This window comes from Gouania willdenowi, chromosome 17 (genome assembly GCF_900634775.1).
Source record: "Gouania willdenowi chromosome 17, fGouWil2.1, whole genome shotgun sequence".
Classification (NCBI taxonomy): Eukaryota; Metazoa; Chordata; class Actinopteri; order Blenniiformes; family Gobiesocidae; genus Gouania; species Gouania willdenowi.
In genome coordinates, this window is record NC_041060.1 from 3,847,701 (window position 1) to 3,870,866 (window position 23,166).

Consider the following 23,166-nt stretch of genomic DNA (forward strand, 5'->3'; position numbering starts at 1 on the left):
TACTGTTATCCTGACATAGATCTAACAGTGGTTTTCCCATCAATACATAATAAATTTAAGCCTCTACCTTCAGAATACAAATTGCACCTTATTTTTAGAAGTAAATGAAGTGTTTTTATGACAAAGGGCAAAAAAAAGTATAAAAATATAATAAACTTTATATTTATGATTTGGTCTAGTAGTGCATGTTTTTTTTTTAATAAATGCTTATAGCTCTAAAAGTAATATTGCCTCAAAATCAATGTTTCTATCAATATTTGACCTACTCAAGGCTGTAATAACTTGATTCCAAATATTTCACTTTATTTTAGAATAACAAAAAGGGCATTAAATCATAGAAAATACAGAAATATAATGAAAACTTTCTATCTATGATTACATCCAAATTTGTAAAAAAGTTTTATGAAGGGTAGCGTTTTGGTACCTAAGCTCAAAGAGTGTAACTTTTTCTCAGGGTTAAACCAAAAAGTGTTTTTGAACAATGGGTTTCATGATGTTTTCCTTTGGTGCAGCTGTTCACAGCAGGCCATTGTTGAGCTTTACATGTAATTCAGATGTAAAGAGGATCATGGAACATTTAGACGTGAGTACATGTGAGGCAGCAGTAGTTAACATGACTCTCACATCACAGGAAGTCTTTGAGCACAGGAAGTTGGTGAATCAAAGACGTGAAGGCGAACAAACCCTCGTCAACTTTTCAATGTTAGAAAACGTTGGTTTGAACTCTAACGTGTTTGACCTTTACCCTTCAGTCGTCCTCGTCTCAGGAGCTACTGCACCAGTTGCCCTTCCAGCCCACTCAAGACGACCTCCACTTTCTCTTCAAACATTTCCGGAGCACGGAGAGCGTGGCCGACGAAGAGGGAGCGCACTCCTCGCCTCCGGTCCGCCTCCGGTCCCGCAGCCTCAGGTAGGACCATTAAAAAAAGACATGTTTTAGCAAAACCTCTAGAAGAAGCTCACAATTACAGACGGTTTGAAACGGGAACTCGGTTTCAAAGTTTACCCATTTTCACATCATTAGATGTAATTACAGGCTAATAAACTTAAACTTAATGAGGTATTGACATTCATTTTACGACAGCTAATTAGGGCCACATTAAAATAAAAAGAAATCTGAGCACAACAAGATTAAAGTCGTAATTTTATTTGATTAAAGTCGTAATATTTTGAGAAGAATGTTGTAATTTATCAGATTAAAGTCGTAATATTTTGAGAATAAAGTCGTAATATTTTGAGAATAGCAGTAATTTTATTAGAATAAAGTTGTAATTTTAATTAGAATAAAGTCGTAATTTGATTAAAGTCGTAATTTCATTAGAATTAAGTTGTAATATTGCAAGAATACATTTGTAAAATTTTGAGGATAGTCGTAATTTTATTAGATTAAAGTCGTAATTTTATTAGATTAAAGTTGTATTATTTTGAGAACAAAGTCTTAATTTTATGAGAATAAAGTTGTAATATTTCAAGATTAAAATTGTTATTTTATTAGATTAAAGTCGTCATTTTCATCAACTGTCATCAAAAATATACTGCATTTTATTTATTTTTTCAATATAAAACAGACCAAAAAAAACAGAGAGAGAAACATAAATACAATTTTAAATGAAAAATAAAATAAGGCCATACAATGGAAATTATGGATAAATAAAAAGTGTGTATTTTGTTGTAATAGTTGTAAATATTTGTCAATAGTTTAATCCTATGCAGATTGCAGCAGCCTTTTAAAAACTGCTGACTATCACTGGAATGCATGCGTATGTTTTCAATAACCTGTGAACAGAATGAATTAAATCAGCTCCATAACTCGGGGATAGAAACTGTTTCTTTCAAAGTAAAGTTTTGATTTCAGCAGGTTAAAGAATAAAATGTAAACAAACATGTGACTGAGCCAGGGTGACGCGAGGTTAGACTGGCTCTAAGCCTGGACTCAAACTGGATTAATGTTTCACTCATGGAGTCATTTAGAAAGGGTGGGATGTTATGTTTTACTGTTGTGGAATCCAGGCGTGCATTTTTCTCTTAGTAAACATCTCTAACTTTATCCAAACATCTGCAGTTTGTGTGAGAACTTGATCACGGTGTGTTGTTGAATGACTTTAACTAAATAAAACCATATTTTATTCATCATTTTTTGAACAATTTGAGCCCATTTTTGCTTGTTTTTATCATTTTCTGCAACTACACCAAACTTACCATATTTTCATCCCTTTTTCTCATCACATTTTTGTTACATTATTCCCATTTCTGCCACTTTTCCACCTAATGTCTCATATGTTGACCCATGATTGTCACGTTTAACCTCTTTTCACAATATGTAATGCTTATTTTTGCCAATTTAATCACATTCACAATTGTTACGACCCCTCTAGGATGTCTTATCAAGGTTTTAGGGGCCGCAACATAAATCGTTGCTTTCACACAGAAAGCAACGATAATCAAAAGTATTTATTAACAAAATCCTAAAAGTAGCAACAGAACAAACTAAAATGGACGAGAGACCCTGACCAAACTGAGCATGTTTTAGATGTTTCCCTCTTCCAACACAACTGATTCAAATGATTTACTCATCATCAAGCTCTGCAGAAGCCTGATAACGATCCTGGTCATTTCAATCAGGTGTGTTGGAAGAGGGAAACAAAAGGTTGGTAGAGGTCAAAGTTCATGACGTCATTAAAAAACCCAAAAACCTTTTTCCCTATAACTTGGCCACAAATTGAAATACAGTGCTCAGACTGGTACCATTGAACCACATTTCCTTTCAATGTGTGACCTTGACCTTTGCTCAAGGTCATATTTATGTCTTCTGTTTTCTGGCATTATATAACTTGTCAACAAATCCAGATATAGGTTGGCAATTGAAAATTGGCAAAAATGACAAATACATATTCTCTTTGCGAATTCATGTCTTGCCTTGTTCATCTTAATTTGTGGGGTTTTGTTGTTATTTCTGTGTTATTGGTATTATTTAAATTATTCTCCCTCTCTGTGTGTTTTTGGTGTCATTGGGTTTTTTCTTATGTTGTTTTGTATGTTTCTCTGTTATTATTGTATATTTTGTAGTGATCTTGTGTATTTGTCTCTCATTTTTTGCATTTTTGTTGTTGTTGTTTTATGTGTTACTGGTAATATTAAGTGTTTTTCTCTGTGTGTGTGATTGTGTTTTTTGTGTTAGTTTGTATATTTTGTTGCCGTTTGTTTTTTTTGTTTTTTTTAAATTATTCAGTATGTGTTTCTATTATTTTGTGTGTTTTTGTTGTCGTTTCGTGAGTTGCTTAAGTTAAACAATATTAAACCTCATATTTTTTATGCTTTCATTAATTTTCCTCTCTCTCTCTCTCTAATACCCCCTGTAGTGCCATTGCGTACCCCTCGGGGTACACATACCCCCATTTGAGAAACACAGACCTATAGGACTCCACATCCCACAATGCAATGCGTAAAACTTTTCTGACATAAAAAAATTGTCTCTGGCAGCTTTAAAAAAGCGTTTTTGTGGCTTCCATCTTGGCCACGTGTCACTAGCGTTCTATTAAAGCTGACAGGGCATCTTAAGCATGTCTCACACCCAGATAGTTTCCACGTGTTCAGGGCTCACTATCGCCCTCAAATAAAGTCTCGCTGCATGTGCAACTGTTGCACTCGCCCTGAAATAGAGGCTTGAATGTCTCTTATTGATATTGTAATGCCCAGCATGTGCAGCGCTGGAAGGAAGCACTGGAGGAGGCTATTCTTAGGGGTTGGTGTTGACACTGCATTGATTTGCGATGTGAAGGGATGGTTTTAACATGCACGTCTAGTAACTGAAGCCCCGTGCACACAACAGATGTGCTGGTGGTGGTGGTTAGTGCAGCTGAGAACCTGTTTTAAATCACATCAGTGGGATCTAAACATGCCATGTTTACAACCCCTCCAGGCTGTAAACACTGTGTGCTGAGCTGTTGTTGTTTACTGAAGATAGACGAATCAATGCGTTTCAGTCGTTACGCATTTACACATTTTATTTTCTCATCAGTTCAAAATGAAACTTTTTTTGGCAGATGATATAATTGCTTTTCCAATAATGACTAAACAGAACAATGATATAATACTCCAACTAGTTATTGATAATATTAAAAATAATCATGATGTTACAGACAACAATGATGGTAACAACAGGTACAGAAATATGAGCTCATTTTAAATATAATGGATAAATAATAATTAAATAAATGTAAACTTTATCCTTCTCCTTTTTAGGCACAGTTATAGACAGAAGAATTATTATTTTTTTTTTCCTTTTGGAATTAAAATTGTTCGTTACCAATTATTATAAAAACGCAGAATTTTGGACCATATTATTACCCATGCAGATTATTCGTCGATCCTTAGATTTGTGTATTTTCTGTTATTCCTACTTTTTTTTGAAGACTATATGAGTCATTTTGTGTATTTTCTTTGTCATTTTGTATAATATTTAATTGAATTTAATGTAATTCTGTATATTTTTGTAGTAATTCTTCTTTATTTTGTGTGTTTTGGGAGCAATTTTGTGCATATTTGATGATTTTTGTTTTTATATATTTTTATATATTTTGTAAATGTATGTACAAGACCGTGTCTGCTCTAGATAAATTATTTATAAAAACATTGTGTTGTTTTAAATTTTTGATCCTTTATTGTTGTTGTTTTCTTTTCTTTTTTCAGCCCCGGTCGGACCTGTGGAGTGTTTGACAATGAGATTGTGATGATGAATCATGTCTACAGGGAACGCTTTCCTAAGGTACCGTACACTCCATAGTTGTCAGCTTACAATGATATTTAAAGTTCTATTAAACATGTTGATGTGCTTTAGGTGAATTTATGGCTTTCATTTAAGGATATTTACATTAAAATCAGGCGGATCATGTAGCATTTATATCACCTGAAAGAGCTCTTTACTTTAAGTAATTCTAAATAACCAGATCATATCCTAACATAAATAATACCATCCATTCAAATAATACAATTAAAAAAAACATAACATTTCATTTAGAGCTGCAAAATTCTGGGAAAGTTGGAAATTTTCCCGAGGAATTAATGGGAAAGGTTGAAGGCTGAATTTACAAATTATGTTTAATGATCATTTAGAGCAACCAAAAGCAGCACAAGTTGTCATTTTGACTAAAAAAGCTGCTAAATGATCTAAAAATCAGGCTGAATGTTTCACTCCAATAGAAAACAATGGGATGTTTACAGGCAGTGGGGCCGTGTGACATCATCAATCACGTGATTTCAAGATGGAGGAACAAAGGCTCTAAAACGTGTTTTAATAGGAATCAAATGAACAAAAATCTTTTTCACATTTCTTTTTTCAAATAAAAAGTGCAATTAACAATAAGCAGTCATTCTTATCAAAATGCCTTGAATACAAATCAAATAAAATAAAAAATAAAAAAATTTCATCATCTTTCATTTTTTGCATACTTGATACATGTCGTGGAAGGGATAAAAGTAAACAGTAAAAACAAAATTGAACTTCATTATGTTAAATATTGTTTTGTTTTACTTCATGTATTTCTTATATAATTTTACATTATATTTATATAATAATATATTACAATGCACAATGTCATATATACAGACAATAATAAATAAAGACAAAAAATGTTTTTTAGACCCATTAGGTGAAATTGATTAATTTACCACGGCACAGTTGTTGAAAACCCCTGATCTAAAATTTCAGCATCAGGTGTTTAAAAATAAATAAATAATTCCAATGAAAAGTTTATACTTTTGCAACTTTTCGTGTTGGCGAGCTCAATTTGACGCTTTCTGTCTTTCTTTTGGCCACAACTATTGTAATTATTGACAGTTTTTTATTTGTTTTTTAATTTATTGACTGAAGATTGCAACAAAAGTGGTTTTCCTTGTGGGTTATGTGACACTCAATGTTTTAACCCACGGTTTGTTGGTCCAGGCGACGGCCCAGATGGAGGGTCGGCTACTGGAGATCATAGCTGAGTGTTCCCCGGGCACGGCGCTGCCACTGGCCGACGGCGTGCTGGGTTTCATTCAACACCAGCTGCTGGAGTTGGCCAGAGACTGTCTGGACAAGTCCCAGAACGGCCTGGTCACCTCCAGGTACTTTGTGGAGCTGCAGGAGAAGCTGGAGAAGCTGCTGCATGAGGTTAGTGCCTCTGCTCTTTAATGACATAATGTTAGTTCCTGTTTGTGTTTGTTTTTCCTACAGAGAACATTGGATTAGAATTCCACATGTAATGGTCATCACCGTGCTAGTCTTTGGACTGCGGTCAGAAATAGAGCTGTCATTTTGTGTCATTACATCGATGTGAGCCACAGTCAAGCGTTTGTTTGATTATGCAACGTTGGCTTATATAACGCATCCCAACAATTTATTCACCACGGAAAGTTCTGCCTCCTGTAAAATAGATCACAGCATTGGTTTGTTTTCCTCCTACACACGGAAAGTGGATCGTTTTTCTATTTATTAATAATGCTGCTTTTTATATTTCTACAGCAAGTACGATCTCCAATATCAGGCGCATGTGTTTTTTTCTATAAAATGGTCTGTCTTCATTGGCAAGATGTGTTTCAGAGTCATATTTTCTAATATTCAGACAGTGTTGGGATCGAAGGAGTCAATAGAAATGATGCAACATATTAAAACGCTTGCCATTGATCTGTGTATCACTGATGAGTAAAAAGACAGAATCAATGTTTGACAAATGTGAATAAGAGGATGCGTGAGGGCAAATAGTGATCCATAGGGATGTAAGGATATATCCTAAATATGGCTTAACATCAATGCAAATAAGAGTGGATTAAAATCAATACTGCACAGAGTGTGCTTATATACACTACTACAGTACCGCGGGGGCAGCTCCAGCTTCCCAGGTTTAAAAGTTGTAAAGAATGAATGAAATCACACATTCTATACCTCTCTATAATCCTAAGAAAGTCAGCTAAAACTTTAGCCAGAACAAAAGACCACAGCACACACACATGCCATTATGTTCAAAGAGGGAAAAGTCAACAACTAGGCAAACTCCACCTTTTCAGTCCTATGCGCCACATAATAAACACAGAGGTCTATAACGAGAGTTTACGTGAAACTCCAGGCCGAGCTGAATCAGTTGATATACAGTTCTGTGTGTTACGTACCAAAACAACGCCATAAAATCAGAAAATACACAGTGGCAAAAGTCAGCAATGAAGACAAATTGTGTCTTACCTTTGTTTTTTTTGCACCCACAAGTTGTCCAATGTGGATAAATCTCCATATTTTGATAAATCCAAATCGTGTCGTCATATAGATACAGCTATTACATCGCTTGTGCGTAAAATGGCAGGTCCCTCCTTCATCCAGCTCTGATTGTCCAGGGCTAAAATTCTCATAGTGTTTGACATCACTAATTTCTACAAATTCAACGCTGTGTCAAGCATTCTGATTGGTCAAAGCATTGCTGAAGTAGACCCATGAGGAATGCCATTAAAGAGTGGAACAAAAAATAGCATTACGCATGGCACCTGAATAAAAATGGATGTGTTTATTCCATGATGAATTGCAAATCCTAGTGGTAAAAAAATAACACTAAAAATTCACTGACATATTACACATTTACACGCTTGTTCCCAAATTTGTGGCAAATTTGGCAGTTATGGCAAAGTGGGCTTCTGCCTGAACTTTTTTGTACAAAAATGTGCATCTTTGGCCTATTGTTAAATATTATCACCAAAGTTGCTGCAGTTGACGTCCATACATAAGTTCAATTATTTCTGTCTTTATAGCCTTCCCTACTGAGAATTAGCTTTATATTTTATGTAAATCTCTGGGGTTTTCTCAGATGGGCTACAGATTTCTTTTAAATCTGGATTGGAATGATTTATAGAGTGTATCCTTTCTTCCACTCCTACTAATCCACTGTTGTCACCCCCCCCCACTATCAGGCGTACGAGCGTTCAGAGAGTGAGGAGGTGACCATCATCACCAAGCTGGTGAAAAAGATCCTCATCATCATCTCTAGGCCTGCCAGGCTGCTGGAGTGTCTGGTAAGATTCACATGGATTAACCTCAAGCTAACCATTAGCATGAATAAAAAAAACAAAAAACATTTCACACTTACGGTAAGCACACGTTGCAGTGATGATCAAAAACACAGTTATTAGTAAACAAAAATAATGATGAAAACTTTTAATCAACAAAGTTAACTTTACTTGCACTGTATGTAGACATGTACTTTTAATTTATTAAGATTTTTTTGTTATTTTTGTAGTTTTGTTATATAACTTGTCTTATAAATCAAATCAAACTTTATTTATATAGTACTTTTCATGCACGAGGAAACACAATGTGCTTCACAGTCAAAAACAAGTAATCTCAGTCTCAATATACAAATTCAGGATAAAAGCTCAACATGTACATAAAAATTATCCACAAAGTAGATCACACAAACACACACACACTGAAAGCAGGCAACAACATCTAACCATACAATGTTCCAAAAAGTAGAGTTTTCAATTTGCTTTAAAAAGTGTTTAATGTAGGAGCTCCTCTCACATCTGCAGACTGGGCGTTCCATTTACTGGGGGCGTAAAAACACAAAGCAGCCTCCCCTGCCTTGGAACGCATACGTGGAACAGTGAAAAGGCCACCACCTGTAGACCTGAGAGTTCTATCTGGTATATAACTTATTAACATATCTCTCATGTATTGAGGAGCAAGGCCATTCAGTGCGTTGTAAACCAGTATTACAATCTTAAAATCAATCCTACTTTGTACTGGAAGCCAGTGGAAGGATCTGAGGACAGGAGTGATTTGTTCAAACTTTTTACTTCTATTCAGGACTCTAGCAGCAGCATCTTGAATAAGCTGTAATTGTTGAATAGAGAATTTTGAAAAGCCAGTAAATAAACCATCACAGTCGTCCTGTCTACTTGAAATGAATGCACATACAATTTTTTCTGCATGGGATGAATTTTGTGATTTGAATGATGTGAAGCAACTATTTGTCTTTGAGTTTTTGGACCAAAAAAGATCATTTCTGTTTTGTCTCTGTTGAGCTGAAGAAATGTATCTGACATCCAAGTGTTTGAGTCATCGAGACACTGAGTAAGGGAGTTTATGGGACTAAGGTCATCTGAGGATAGTGATATGTAAAGTTGTGAATCATCTGCGTAGTTATGGTAGTTATTATATTGTATTTCTGAAAGACCAGTGGAAGTGGGAGCATTTAGAGGTTGAATAACAGTGGTCTAAGAATGGAACCTTGAGGCACTCCATACTGAACATTTTCTGTAATAGAAACAAAAACCTGCCTGTCTTGTATAATGACAATAAAAAGCTATCGAACGTTGATCACACACTGTAGAAAAGACGTATTAAATTATCAATTGTAGGATTTTTTAAATCAATATCTGACCATTCAAAGGAACATTGATTCAACTCAGGAAATCTGATTTTCAATTATTATGTTGCAAATGCAAAGAAATGAGTATTATTATGTAGAAGCCACCTGATAATAGATTTTTTTTAATAAAATCTAGGAGTTTGATCCTGAGGAGTTTTACCAGCGTTTGGAAGTAGCAGAAGGTCAGGCCAAGGTGGGTCACGGCATTAAGACGGACATTCCTCGATACATCATTAGCCAGCTTGGACTAACCAGAGACCCACTGGAAGGTAACATTCATTATTAGTTACTGTTGCTCTCCATGTTTCACAATTTAAATTAGCTTAGCTTATTCCATAATCTGTAAATGTATAATTAGTCAAATAGATTTTCACTCAAACATTCACATGCGGTCATCTTGTTTATTAGTCTGTTATTTTGTGTATTTCTGTCTTTGTTTGTGTAAGTATCATGTGCTTGTGTTGTTTTTTGTTGTCATTTTGTGTTCTTCTTAGTACCTTTTATTACTTTTTACCTCATTTTATGTTTTGGTTTATTTATTTTTTTGTAGTAATTTTTAAAAATATTTTTCTGTCAGTCAACTTGTGTATGCTCTTCTTTTGTGTGTTTTTTTTCTTGTGTATATTGTACATTTTTTGTGAATGTTTGTTTAATTGTTTTTGTTGTTACTTATTTCAATAATTTTCTATTGTATTTTCGCAGTCATCTTTTCTTTCTGCATTTTTGTCGTCGTCATCGTGTGCATTTTTGTACATTTTGTGTGTTTTTGGGGTCATACATTTATTTATTTGATTCTCAGTGACTTTTATTCATTAATTATTTTAACTGAGGCTGCATTAGGTGTGATTTGTATTTATTTATAAATATATATTTTATTTTTTTAATATTTTTTTTTAACAGAGGTGACCAACCTTGAGCAGACGAGTCCAAGTCACCGATCATCCAGCAGAGATTCTGATGACACTGGAGAGACGACGCCCGTTCATGTATGAGCTCTGAAAACGCTACATGTGATTAAAACTGAATGTAACACTGGCACATCAGTTCGAAAACAAAGCACACAGTAACTCTCTTTGTTCATAAACCTTAGTCTTATTTTCCAGCTGATTTTTAAACTGCATATTATAGTTGTTAATGGTTAATGGAGCTCTGGTGAACGCTTTTTTAATCATGCACGCTCTTCTATAGGGGACGCAGCCACTGCAACTGTTTGATTTTTCTTCTCTACTCTGTGTTTGTGTCTGTGTGTGTGTGTGTGTGTGTGTGTTTAGAGCCGAGCAGCCTCCACCCCTCCCCGGAGGAAACCGCTGGAAAGCGACTTTGAGACGATAAAGCTCATTAGCAACGGCGCCTATGGGTGAGTAAAACAGATCTTTGTTTCTCTTTCACTGACATTCATTCTATCGACTCCAAACAGTCAAAAGTAAAACTGGAACCAAAACTCACATGAGAATGTGTTGCTCAGGGTTGTCACCAGGGGCATCCCCCCCACCCCTCCCCCTGCAAAATTATGACATTTATAACTCTCTGAGGGCCAAATACGCAGACACTGTATAAACAAGAAATAACATTTTATTCAAAAGACTGATTTCAAGATGCGCTTTTCAAATTTAAAATAGGTATTATGCGGGACCTGCAGTAATTTGACAAAAACGCCAAACAACAGCACTAATACACAACATTAGCCAAAACCCCGAAACACACAAAATGACAACAAAAATATCAGGACAACATGCAAAATTTAAAAACCCACAAAATTAGTACAGAAATAGAGAAAAGCTCACAAAAGGATAACAAAATACAAATATGGAAAATATGCAAAACAAAAACGGACAATATTTCAGAAAGACACACAAAACGACTACCAAAATTAACAAAAATCATCAATTTTGTTTAGATTATGAAGCACACTGTTTATATGGTACAGTGATTACAGTTACCAAGCAGAGGATGCACACAGGCAACATCAGGGGCAGAAAAGTTGCTGCGGGGGGTGCCTGGGGGTCCTCAGGTGAAGACGGGAGCATCCTAGCAAATCGCTGATGCACAGATGGTGGAGCTGACGTATCTGTGTTTCTCGGTTATACAGATTAAAAAGAGAGTTAAAACAACCCGTGCACGCCTGTGTGTGCTACAATTAATACGACAGTACCGATTAAAAAAGGAAAAACCTACAGAAAAGTCATCACATCGTAGGGGATCAAAACCACAGCGTCGGGGGTCCGTACGCTCAATAGCACTGGCGAGAACCCTGCTGCTGCAGTTTGTGTCTAAGCTGATCCAGTCTGAGCTGATAATTGTTATTAGTGTGTTTTTCCTTCCCTATTTCCTGCTTTTTTGTTTCTTTTTTTCCTTCATTCCGCTCCTGCTTCCCTTTTTTCTCCTCACAGGGCTGTGTTCCTCGTGCGCCACAAAGAGACGCGGCAGCGGTTTGCCATGAAGAAGATAAACCGTCAGAACCTGATCCTGAGGAACCAGATCCAGCAGGTGTTTGTGGAGCGGGACATCCTGACCTTCGCTGAAAACCCATTCGTGGTCTCCATGTTCTGCTCCTTTGAAACTCGACGTCACCTCTGCATGGTCATGGAGTATGTGGAAGGTTTGTGTGACTCAGCAAAAATGTGAAGGTGTCCTATAGGATGGTGGTTCTCAACCTGTGGGTTTTCACATGCCTTCAAGAAATTAAGAATATTTTCTGAACAATTTGAGGTAATTTTTGCTTATTTTTTCCCTTTTTCTGCAACTACACCAAACTTGCCATATTTTAACCTATTTTCATCACTTTTTCTTGCCATATTTTTGCTCATTTAAATGCATTTTTGTTAAATTACCATCATTTCCGGACTATAAGCCACTACTTTTTTCTACAAATAATGACGCGGCTAAATTGTACATTTTTCCCGGTTTTAAAAGCTTCGTGCCACCACTAAATTGAGCTCCGTCACATTAGAGAGAGAGAGAGAGAGAGAGAGAGAGAGAGAGAGAGAGAGAGAGAGAGAGAGAGAGAGAGAGGAGAGAGAGAGAGAGAGAGAGAGAAGAGAGAGAGAAGAGAGAGAGAGAGAGAGAACAGAGAGAGAGGAGAGAGAGATTAGCTAGCTCTCTCTCCTTCTTTTTCTTCTTCTCAACCCTTGCTCAATTACTTGTTAATGCGGCCCACTTCAAACAGTGCGCTTCATAGCCCAGGAATTACGGTACTCCCATTTATGACACTTAATCAAATTTCAATGCCTATTCTCCACATTTTTTCCACTTTCAAGACATTTTCAGTACTTATTCCACCACTTTTTCACCTAATGTCACATGTTTTCCCATTATTGTCACTTTTTACCTCCTTTCACCATATTTCATTTCATTTCCCCCACTTTTTATCAAAGCATTCTTCCTTCATTTTTACTGTGTAGCAAATAATACTAAACTTCCTGGATAACAGTGGATATTATTTAGATAGATAATAAAATGTGGTTATTACAGATTCATAGAACAATGGACCATCATTTTGCTGACTTTATGGATGGGTCATAAAAAGCTCTCCCCTTAATTATGGTCCTGTCTCCACATGACTGTTCTTTAATGTTCATGTGTTCAGTCACCTTCAGCTACAGTGGGGGTCCCTTCCCCGCTCTCTGGAACCTTTATTTTGGGGGTTGCGGGCTGAAAAGGTTGAGAACCACTGATATAGGACACACATATACTTGATACAAGTTGAAACATTTATGCGTATAAAACTCCTTTGTTTGTTTGTTTTTAAGGCGGGGACTGTGCTAACCTGCTGAAGAACATCGGACCTCTTCCTGTGGACATGTCTAGGATGTATTTCGCAGAGACCGTCCTGGCTCTAGAGTACCTCCACAACTACGGCATCGTACACAGAGACCTCAAACCTGACAAGTGAGCTCACACTAAGTCACGTGTCAAAATCAATGCAAAATAACAATTATAGAGCAAAATGATGGAATCAGAATCAGAATCATCTTTATTCGCCAAGTGTATGTGATAAACACACATTTTATAGAATCTCATTTTGGAAAGAAACAGTATTTAGTGGATCCTGAATAGATGTATTTCTATAGTTTTCATAGCTTTAAGTCATCTCCTACCTGGTGTGGAACCAAGACTGACCCTTGTATTTTCAGTTCATGTTCTAATCAAGATCTTTGTCATTAATATTATGAATATCATGTTTAACTAAAAATAAACACAATAAAACACCACATTTTTAGTGCTTACATTTGTTAATTTTCAAGTACCCCCTGTAGTGCCATCGCGTACCCCTATTGGTACACATACCCCCATTTGAGAAACTCTGCTTTAGAGCATCCAACGTGGCCTGCAGGAGAAAGTTGAATTGTTGAAAGAACTCTCAATTTTTTCCAAAATCCTGCAATTTTCCTCAACATTTTCCCCAAATTAAGTGAGAATTGGTCACAAAATCAATAAAATTTAAGATTCTGCAGGGAATGATGTAACTCTTATTGCTTTGGTAATGTTGGGGCCTTACATACCTTATATATCATTTATATAATTATTATTGCAATGTCCTTTCTTGCCACACGTCTTCCCTCTTCTCTCTATATTGTATACAGGCCCATATGTGTTTATATCTTCCCTTTTTTCATTTTTTTAATTATGCTATTTTATTGTATTTATTTGCTGTTGAAATTGAGTGAATTTCCCCTTTGTGGAACTAATACAGTTTATCCTTATCTTTATGTATAATGTTGAAATTATTTGTTTTCCCTGCCTATATTCTGTAGCTTTTTTTGTTTTAAAAGTTATTAATTTAACAGATGATTAAAAAAAAAAATATTTCACACAATGATGGAATTGCATTTGTGCAAATTGTGAAACGAGGAATATTTTCTTCATTTTTTAAAAAACTTTTTAAATCTGTGTTATTTTTTTAAAAATGTCCTTTTGTCATTTGTATTTCCTGTTTGTTTCCAGTTTGTTGATCACGTCCATGGGTCACATCAAGCTCACAGACTTCGGCCTGTCAAAGATCGGTCTGATGAACATGACCACAAACTTATACGAAGGACACATCGAAAAGGACACGAGAGAATTCATCGACAAGCAGGTGTGCTTCTTTTATTATGTTCTTTGTTTTCGTCTTCTATTTGTGTGACTAAAACGTCAGCGTCTCCTGATGCTTTACCTCCCCCAGGTGTGTGGCACTCCTGAATACATCGCTCCAGAGGTGATTCTAAGGCAGGGCTACGGGAAGCCTGTGGACTGGTGGGCCATGGGAATCATCCTCTACGAGTTCCTGGTGGGCTGTGTGCCTTTTTTTGGGGACACGCCAGAACAACTCTTTGGTCAAGTAGTGAATGGTAAGAAGTGGCTGGAAATGTCTCACATATACTGTAGCTACTGAACCCTCCTATTATCATTGAGGTCAATTCAATGTTTATCTTTCATATTGAATGATATATTGCTTCATATTTCTTCTTAATATTCTCATTAAAACTTTCCCACACCATGGGCTGCTATTCACACCTGCCAAAGTAAAACTAATATTTCATTTTTCACAAATGGGTGAATTTTCAAACATGTAAAACCCCTCACGCACACACACAAAAACAACCAAAAAAACAACACAAACCAGAACAAAAACCCTTTTTATCTCTACCACTGCCAGCCCCAAGCCCAGATAACAAGAGGTGAAGGATGACTGAAACTTTATAGTGAATAACCTCAAATATGGTACAAAAAAGGAGATAAAAAATAAGTAAATAAATAGGTTTATAAAAATAAAAAAAACCTGAAAGTTTGACCTAATGATGGAACTGCAGGTAGGTTAGTGCTTTATCGATTCCTGCTTATCGATTCTGTTATCGATTCCCAAATAGGCTGAAAAACAAGTAGTACATCAGTAAAGAATACAACCTGGTTTATTAAAATAAAATAAATAAATCTTAATTATTCACCGCTGAGAAAAAACAATACTCAAATGAGTAGAATTAGTCCACAAGTCAAGTGGCTTAGAATAATAAATTAACCTCATTTTCATCATAATCACACAACGTGACAACCTGAAAAATGCCTGTGCAGCGTCAGTCACTTGAGCACTCGCTTTTCCCACACCACCGGGTCACTCCCCTGTTCAGCCTCTCACACTAACGCCCATCTCTGTCTCTTCGCCTATTCGCTATCCCCGGTCCCACCGCCGGGCAAGCCTCCTGCCTGCGGTAGTTAAATGGCGTACCTCAGAGAGCCGTGGAGGCAGCAGCATCAGTTTCTGGGTCGGAGCAGAGCGTGTCCGTGGAAACTCCGTACAGGATCGTTTAAAGTCCTCACCAGTTGCGTCCTTACTGGAGGAACTCCATCCGCCCGCGGCGCTTGTCATTCAGCCCGCAGACTCAGACTCTACTTCTTCCTGGTAGCTGCAACACGTCGGTGACGTCAGTACACACACCGCACGTACAGGTCTGACCAGACACTGGACTGTCCGCTTCATTGTGCAGTCAACTCGACATTTCCGCATTCCGTCAGTGTGACGTCATGGACTCTTTTTTCAATACGCTGTGGAGCAAGGAAATTGGGGGGAAGTGAGATCTTCTGACTCCTCTGGACCTTTGTGGATATTATTTGAGTTGGAGCTTTATTGTGTGTTTTGGAGAGCAAAGGACTCACTCACACGTCCGTGTATATATTTTCTGTTTAATTTTTCAATATACTTGCAAAGAATTACATCTCCTGAGTGTTTTGGCTTTTTTTCAGTCTATATGTCATATGTAAACAGGGTGTATGCCTATGTCCTGGTGAGGTTTGACATTTTAAAGGAAACTCACCGACTGTACAGACAAAATAAAATTCATACTTATACAAATATCCTATACGTCAGTAGGGAAACCTGGCTGGCACCCATAAAAACAATAACAATCATATCAACAATAACTATTAACCAACTGCCAAACCGTCACAACGTTAGTAAGTACATTTTATTAATATAACACCTTTCATAGATAGAAATTACAAAGTCCTTTTCAGTAAAAATGCAGAATAAACAGTGAAAAAGCTAAAAGCTTGTCTGTATAAAAGTGTCTTTAGCTGCATTTTAAAGGAGTCAATGGAGTTAGTGCAGCGGCAGAGAGTTGTTTAATTTGACCTGCTATGCTAGTGCGAGCGCTGGTGCTGCTACGTGCGTCAAAGACACGGCATTGCTTGAGTGTAATGCCGTGTTGTGTGGGCAAATGTTTGGTGCACAGATCCCTCTAGCAGGAAGTACAGGTGACGATCCCCGATGTGTCGTCCTTCTTTGTGAAATGCAGCAGCTCAGCTCACCTCTGCAGCAGCTTGTGTGTGACGTCATCGCAAATTTACCATTAGGGTACGTGTGTTTACAGTGGGGGCGCAGCACGGCAAGAATCGATAGCAGAATCGTAAAGGGTTTTTGTTAGCAATTCCAAAGAATCGTTTGACTAAGAAACGATTTTTCCCAAACGAAACCGATTGACAAGATAAATTTTTTCTAATTTAAAAGTTTGTCCTGATGGTGGCACTAGAGAACAGGTCAAGGTTTCATTATCAGGGGCTTATTTTATGTATTCAGCAAATAAACAAAATGTCTGACACAAAAACTTGGTCAACAGTTTTCTGAAAGTCATTTTCTGGAGGCAAATATCCCTGGTGTCAGATTGGACCCAAGGGTGAAAAATGTTATATTATATTATAATAGTAGAGTTAAGGATGATTTTTATTGATTTTTTTTATTTTTTAGATTGAGTGCTTTTTTACTGTGTAATTTTTCACCATATATTTTGGAGTTTGTGGGTGCTTAATGTTTAGATTTTTTAATGTTCTGTTTATGTTCAGATGACATCATTTGGCCTGAGGGGGAGGACGCTCTGCCCACAGATGCCCAGGACCTCATCACCAGGCTGCTGAGACAGAGTCCTCTGGAGCGTCTGGGAACAGGTCAGTGGGAACAACATTAGAGACTCTGATTTTCCAAAATTCCATTTCAGGGTTTACCAATTTCTGTGTCAGTTCATCCTTTTTCATTGGGTTTCATCAGCTGTCCCCAAAGCCAATGTCATTACAGGCTAATAAACTTCCCAAAAGGTTTAATACCGTTAATTAAGTTGACTTGTTGTCATTTTAAGAAATAATGATGAAAATTATTTTGTATCAGAGAAGTGAAATCTGTTTTTTTGGACTGCTTTGTGTCAGCACAGTGCATGAGTGAATATCACAAAATATTTAGAAAAAGACATAAAGCAACAACAAAAAATGACAACATTTCTCAAAAATTGATGAGTTGGCTCCAAAAACAACCAAAATGCACAAATTGACTCTGCAAATGCATAAACAGTCATAAACAACAACACAATTACACAAACTAACTTTGAAAACAATAATAAATACAGCAAAGACAAATACAATTCTAAATAAAACACACAAATTGACTCCAAAGGCACACAAAATAACAGAAATCTCTCAAAAATTGTGCCAAACTTAATTAATTTAGTTGACTATTGCTATAAATGAATAAATAAAAAATAAATAATAATAAAAATATTGCCATTTTTGTTTAAGGCAAGTGAAATCTAGTTTTTTTAAAACCTATTTTTACTCCTATTTTTGACAGTTAATAATTGTTAACAGTAAGGAGATGTGAGGGAAAAAAAACCCTGTTTCGTCTGTATTGGGACAAAACCTAATAAATCATACTTTTTTGTGGGTAGGGAGAGAGTTTTGTTTTCTGACAGCCTGGTGGAATTTTATTTTGAAAGTCTTAGTCTAACATATGTCACAGTAGAAGTTGAGAACTTTGAACAAAATGAATCTTATTTGTAGAAAAAAACTCTTTTTATTGAGTCACGAAACTTCAAACATGACTCGTGCTGTTGATCTTTGACTCAAACATGTTTTTCTTCTTCTGGCTCCTCCCACAGGTGGAACCACTGAGGTGAAGATGCACATGTTCTTTGTGGGCCTGGACTGGAACGGCCTCCTGAGGCAGAAAGCTGAGTTTATTCCTCAACTGGAGACGGAGGACGACACCAGCTACTTCGACAGTGAGTCCATTTTATATTTCACTTTCACTGATCCACACAACACGTGCACATGTACGAGGAACATTTGAAAGCAGCTTTTTCACTAAGTGGTCCATGGTAAACGTGTTCCTGCAGCCCGAGCAGAACGTTACTCTCACCTCGGCTCAGACGACGACGATGAAACAAACGACGACGAATCATCTCTGGAACTAAAGACAGTTCTCTTCTGTTGCTCATCGTTTCAGTAAGGTACGTGTTCATGCTGGGGTTGGCCTCAATTACAATTGTAATTATAAAAAAAACTTTTATCCCTTTTTTTCTTCTTTTTTTCTTTCTTTTTCCCTTTCCCCCTTTTTCTCTTCCTTTCCCCCTCTTTTCCTCCATTTTATTCTTTTTTCCCCGTCTTTTTACTCTTTTTTTTAGTTTTTTCTTCCCTTTTTTCATTTTCCCCTGTTTTCTCTCCTTTTTTTTGATTTATTGTCTTTTCTTTTTCCCCCTCTTTGTTTTCTTTCTTTTCTTTTCCCCCCACTTTTTTTTCTTTTTCCTCTTTTTTCCTTTTCTCATTTCCCTCCATTTTCTCTCCTTTTCCAATTTTTGTTCCCTTTTTTCTTCCTTTTCTTCCTTTCCCCCCCCTTTTTTTTTTTTTTTTTTCATTTTTTCTTCTTTTTTTTCTATCTTCAGAAAAAAAAGAAAGGAAAATATATACATACTGTATATTTTGCTGTTTTAAATGTAATTGAGTTCAGGTAATGGACTTAATTGTAATTGGCATGAACATTCTAGAAAAACTGTCAATTACAATTTAATTAAATGCGATACTGAGGAACTTTGTTAAAGTTCTATGTTTTACACACATGTTGTTAACAATTATTAAAATATTTTTATATCAGGTTTTTCTGGCAGTTCTCCTGGGGATCATTTAAAATTGAACTTTAATAATTGAAAACGTAGGGACTACAAAATAATTGTAATTGAAAAAAAAAAAACATGCCCGTCAACGTAATTGTATTTAAGCTGTAATTGATCATGGATAATTGAAGATGTAATTGTAATTGACCCAAACGCTGGTTCCAGGTCATATTTACAGAGCTTTTATGTTTTACTACAGAAATACAGTCGATTAAATTCAAACAATTTTGACTGAATCTTAAACTGTAGGTGTACAGCAGCACGGAACATCTGTCCACCTCCACGCCGTCCAATCAGAGCCTGTCGTCGTCTGAGCGGAGCCACAGTGAGGAGAAGGAGGAGCGGTGGGAGGGTCGTGGGGTCCTTTCTCCTGGAGATGGACACAAACACTTGGCTACAGGCGACAGAAGGGCAGACGGACACAGAGGGAGGTGAGAACCAAGGCCGACGTGTGTCTAACTTCATTTCCCATCTTTCAGTTTCATTTTTCTGTTTTTCTGACTCCATGTGTTGTTTATTGTTTAAACTCTAGCCTGCGTCCCCGTGCATCCTCCAGTAGTTCCCAGTCTGAGCGCAGTGCCAGTCCACTGGTAATGAACAGCACGCAGAGCCTGGACATCATGCCCCGCTTTGCCATCTCTGCTGAGGAGGAGGGTAAGACCCACCTACCTGTTAAAGAATGCATAAAGCCTCCTCCTGCTGTCATTATAGACTCTCACTCTGATTGGCAGACGGGATGGTTTCCAACTTCCGACGCATCCGTCTGCGCAGCAACAGCACCGGTACCAGGCCGGCCTTCAGGAGAGGGGCGTCCAGACGCATCCAGCACCAGCTGGAGACCCCAGAGAAACCCCGACCTGCAGCCGGGAAAGTCCCAAAATCTGCCTCTGTGTCTGGGCTCTCACTCATCATCACCCCGGGTATGTCATCAAGTGAAGTCAGACTGCCTTTGTAGTCGTTCACATCATGTGACATGGTAGGAATGAGCTCAGTTCTCTGTTCTGTGTGGACAAAAAAAATTAAAAAAATGGTAGAACGTCAGTGTTTTTCAATGGGTTTATACACTTAAGAAATATCGCTCTAAAATGGCAAAATGACACCAAAAGTACACAAAACCACAACTGAAATACATAAATTGACTCTGAAATTGCATAAACAATCAAAAGAACAACAAAAATACTCAAAAAAAACTTTGAAAACAACAACAATAAATACAGCAAAGACAAATAAAATTAGAACAAAAACCTGGAAATGTCTCTAAAATCACACAAGATCTCTCAAAAATGGATCAAATGACTCCAAAAACACACAAAATCACAACCAAAATGCCCAAGTTGACTCCGAAAATGCATAAATAACTTCAAACACAACAAAAATACAGCAAAGACAAATAAAGTTATAACAAAACACACAAACTTACTTCAAAAGCACACAAAATGACAGAAAAACACAAAATCTCTGAAAAATGTATTAAATTACTTATTACAAAATCAGGTTGATCAGTAGGAATTAAATCTTAACAAAAAAAAAAATAATCATATTTTACTCGACTAAAACTAAGTCAAGGCAAGTAAAATTTATTTGAATGACTAATTTCATACACAAGGCAATTTAATGTGCTTTACATGATCAAAAAATGCAACAGGAAATATTCAACATCTTAAAAACCAATAAGAACATTAAAATCAGCAGTAAAAACATTCAATAACAAAAACATGATTAAGTTGCATTTCATTTAAAAGACTATGACTGAAACTAAAATTTGCTGTGAAAACTATCGGTGGTTCACACTTCCCTCTAATGCCTGAAAATATAGATTTTACTCAGGAAGTGTTTTACGCTTCATCAACATCTTTTTTTTAATAATTAATTACCGATGTGTAATAATCACAGATCAATAACGACGTGTGTTCCATCTTTCAGATGACTCGGCGGCTCCTCCCACCAGCCCTAAGTCGTCTTTATCTCTGTCGTCCAACCCGTCGTCCAGAGACTCGTCTCCTAGTCGTGAGCTGTGTGTGAGTGTGAGCTGCCTCAGGCCTCCTGTGGTCATCCTCAGCTCAGGGAAGAGGTTCGGCTTCGCTCTGAGAGCTATTAGAGTTTACATGGGAGACACTGACGTCTACACGGTTCATCACATGGTCTGGGTACGTGTGTTACTTAAAGTTAAAGCTGCTTGATATCTGACAGTAAAGATAAATCCATAGTGTCGACGTTATAGATCAATAGATTTAAGATCATTTTCTGGAAAAATAAGATGTAAAAGGTAGAAATTGCCGCTCGAAAGTTTGTTTTCATCTCCACTGTAAACACTCCAGAATTTTCTGCATTGTGGGATGTGGAGTCTTGTGATAAATGAATATGTGTTTTTTTTATTTTTTTATTTATTATGTTTGTCCCCAAACCAAACTCTAACAAAAATGGTGTCAAGTAACGGTGTAAGAAAAAAAGGATTCTGTGATGTATCGTGATATTTCACCACGCAATTATTGCATGGATCCAAAAAAAAAATGGCCAAATTGTTTTTTTTAGTCAATTTTTTTTAACAAGGATGGGTTTTTCTCTTTTTTTCCCCCTCTTTGTTTCTCTTTCTCTCCCAATGTTGCCAGTCTACGGGTGACCAGTAGAAAGAGTTCAAGTTTGAAAAAGAAGTAAAGTAAAAACAAGTAATTTTTCTTTATTTTTGTCGCCGTTTGTTGTATATTTTAAAAATTTTTTAATTGTAGTAAAGTTATTGTTAAACGCCACATCAAGCTGATTCTTTGACTCTGTCAACTAAGGGTGTAAGAATATGTATATTTCACCATGTGATTATTGTATCAATCCAAATAATATCCAAATTGATTTTTTTAATCATGTTTTTTTTAACAAAAATAACATTTGATTGCACTATAGCACGTAATCACGCGGTCACTAGGTGTCAGTGAATGCACCATTAGACCTTGTTAAACTATCTCACTCCTCAATGCGTTTTAGATTTATTTTCATAAAGCATACTGTGCACTTTTATAGACGTACGTGGTTACTTTTTAAAGAATTTAAGAACTTAACAGAATCAGAATCTGTTGAAGAAGCAAAAGTTACCATTTACTTGTTCTTACAAGTTTAACATTATATTTTATAATCATCAACCACGTATATCGTATTGGTTAGTATCGGGATATATCGTATTTTGGCATGCAAATTTTGTATTGTATCGTCCGATTCATGGCAGTGAAAACCCCGAGCGTCAATCCAATGACTGTCCTCTTTGTCTGGAGAAGAAACACAAGAAATCAGAGTAGAATGAAGGAAAAACTCCATATCCCACAATGCAATGCAAGAAACTTTTCCCACAATATCAACAAGAGAGTGTTTATAGTTTATTTACAGATCAGAATGTTCATTCTTCTTATGAATATATGATTTGATGTCTGGAATACTGCTCAACAGATACCGAGTGAAAAGTAATTTTTGATTAGTGTGTGTGTGCGCGTGTGTGTGTGTGTGTTGTTTTAGTGTGTAGAGGAGGGCAGTCCAGCACATGAGGCGGGTCTGAGGGCAGGAGACCTGATCACTCACGTTAACGGAGAGTCAGTTCAAGGACTCGTTCACACAGAGGTGGTGGAGCTGCTCCTGAAGGTACAAACCACAACTATCACACATCGCATATACGAGCTCCTCTACTTAAACTGTGCAACCCAGTATTGATGATGATGATACTTTCCTGTCCCACAGAGTGGAAACAGGGTGACCCTTCAGACCACTGCACTGGAGAACACGTCTATTAAAGTGGGCCCTGCCAGAAAGACGAGCCATAAAGCTAAGATGGCCAGAAGGAGCAAGAAGAGCAAACGGAAGGATGGACAGGACAGGTAGACCAGAGG

General features: G+C 36.8%; 1 protein-coding gene across 1 annotated transcript in view; it reads left to right on the plus strand.

The window, feature by feature from the left end:
* mast3a (microtubule associated serine/threonine kinase 3a) overlaps window positions 1-23,166 on the plus strand; it is a 51,907-nt gene that overhangs the window by 22,945 nt on the left and 5,796 nt on the right. Inside the window, 21 exon segments of the mRNA XM_028472434.1 lie at window positions 753-910; window positions 4,690-4,765; window positions 5,942-6,151; window positions 7,933-8,034; window positions 9,529-9,661; window positions 10,293-10,378; window positions 10,664-10,749; window positions 11,783-11,991; window positions 13,142-13,280; window positions 14,337-14,469; window positions 14,557-14,722; window positions 17,208-17,309; window positions 18,290-18,412; window positions 18,527-18,603; window positions 18,605-18,640; window positions 19,550-19,731; window positions 19,833-19,954; window positions 20,032-20,220; window positions 21,224-21,447; window positions 22,799-22,921; window positions 23,018-23,154. Of these exon segments, the coding sequence (XP_028328235.1) occupies window positions 753-910; window positions 4,690-4,765; window positions 5,942-6,151; window positions 7,933-8,034; window positions 9,529-9,661; window positions 10,293-10,378; window positions 10,664-10,749; window positions 11,783-11,991; window positions 13,142-13,280; window positions 14,337-14,469; window positions 14,557-14,722; window positions 17,208-17,309; window positions 18,290-18,412; window positions 18,527-18,603; window positions 18,605-18,640; window positions 19,550-19,731; window positions 19,833-19,954; window positions 20,032-20,220; window positions 21,224-21,447; window positions 22,799-22,921; window positions 23,018-23,154 (2,813 nt within the window).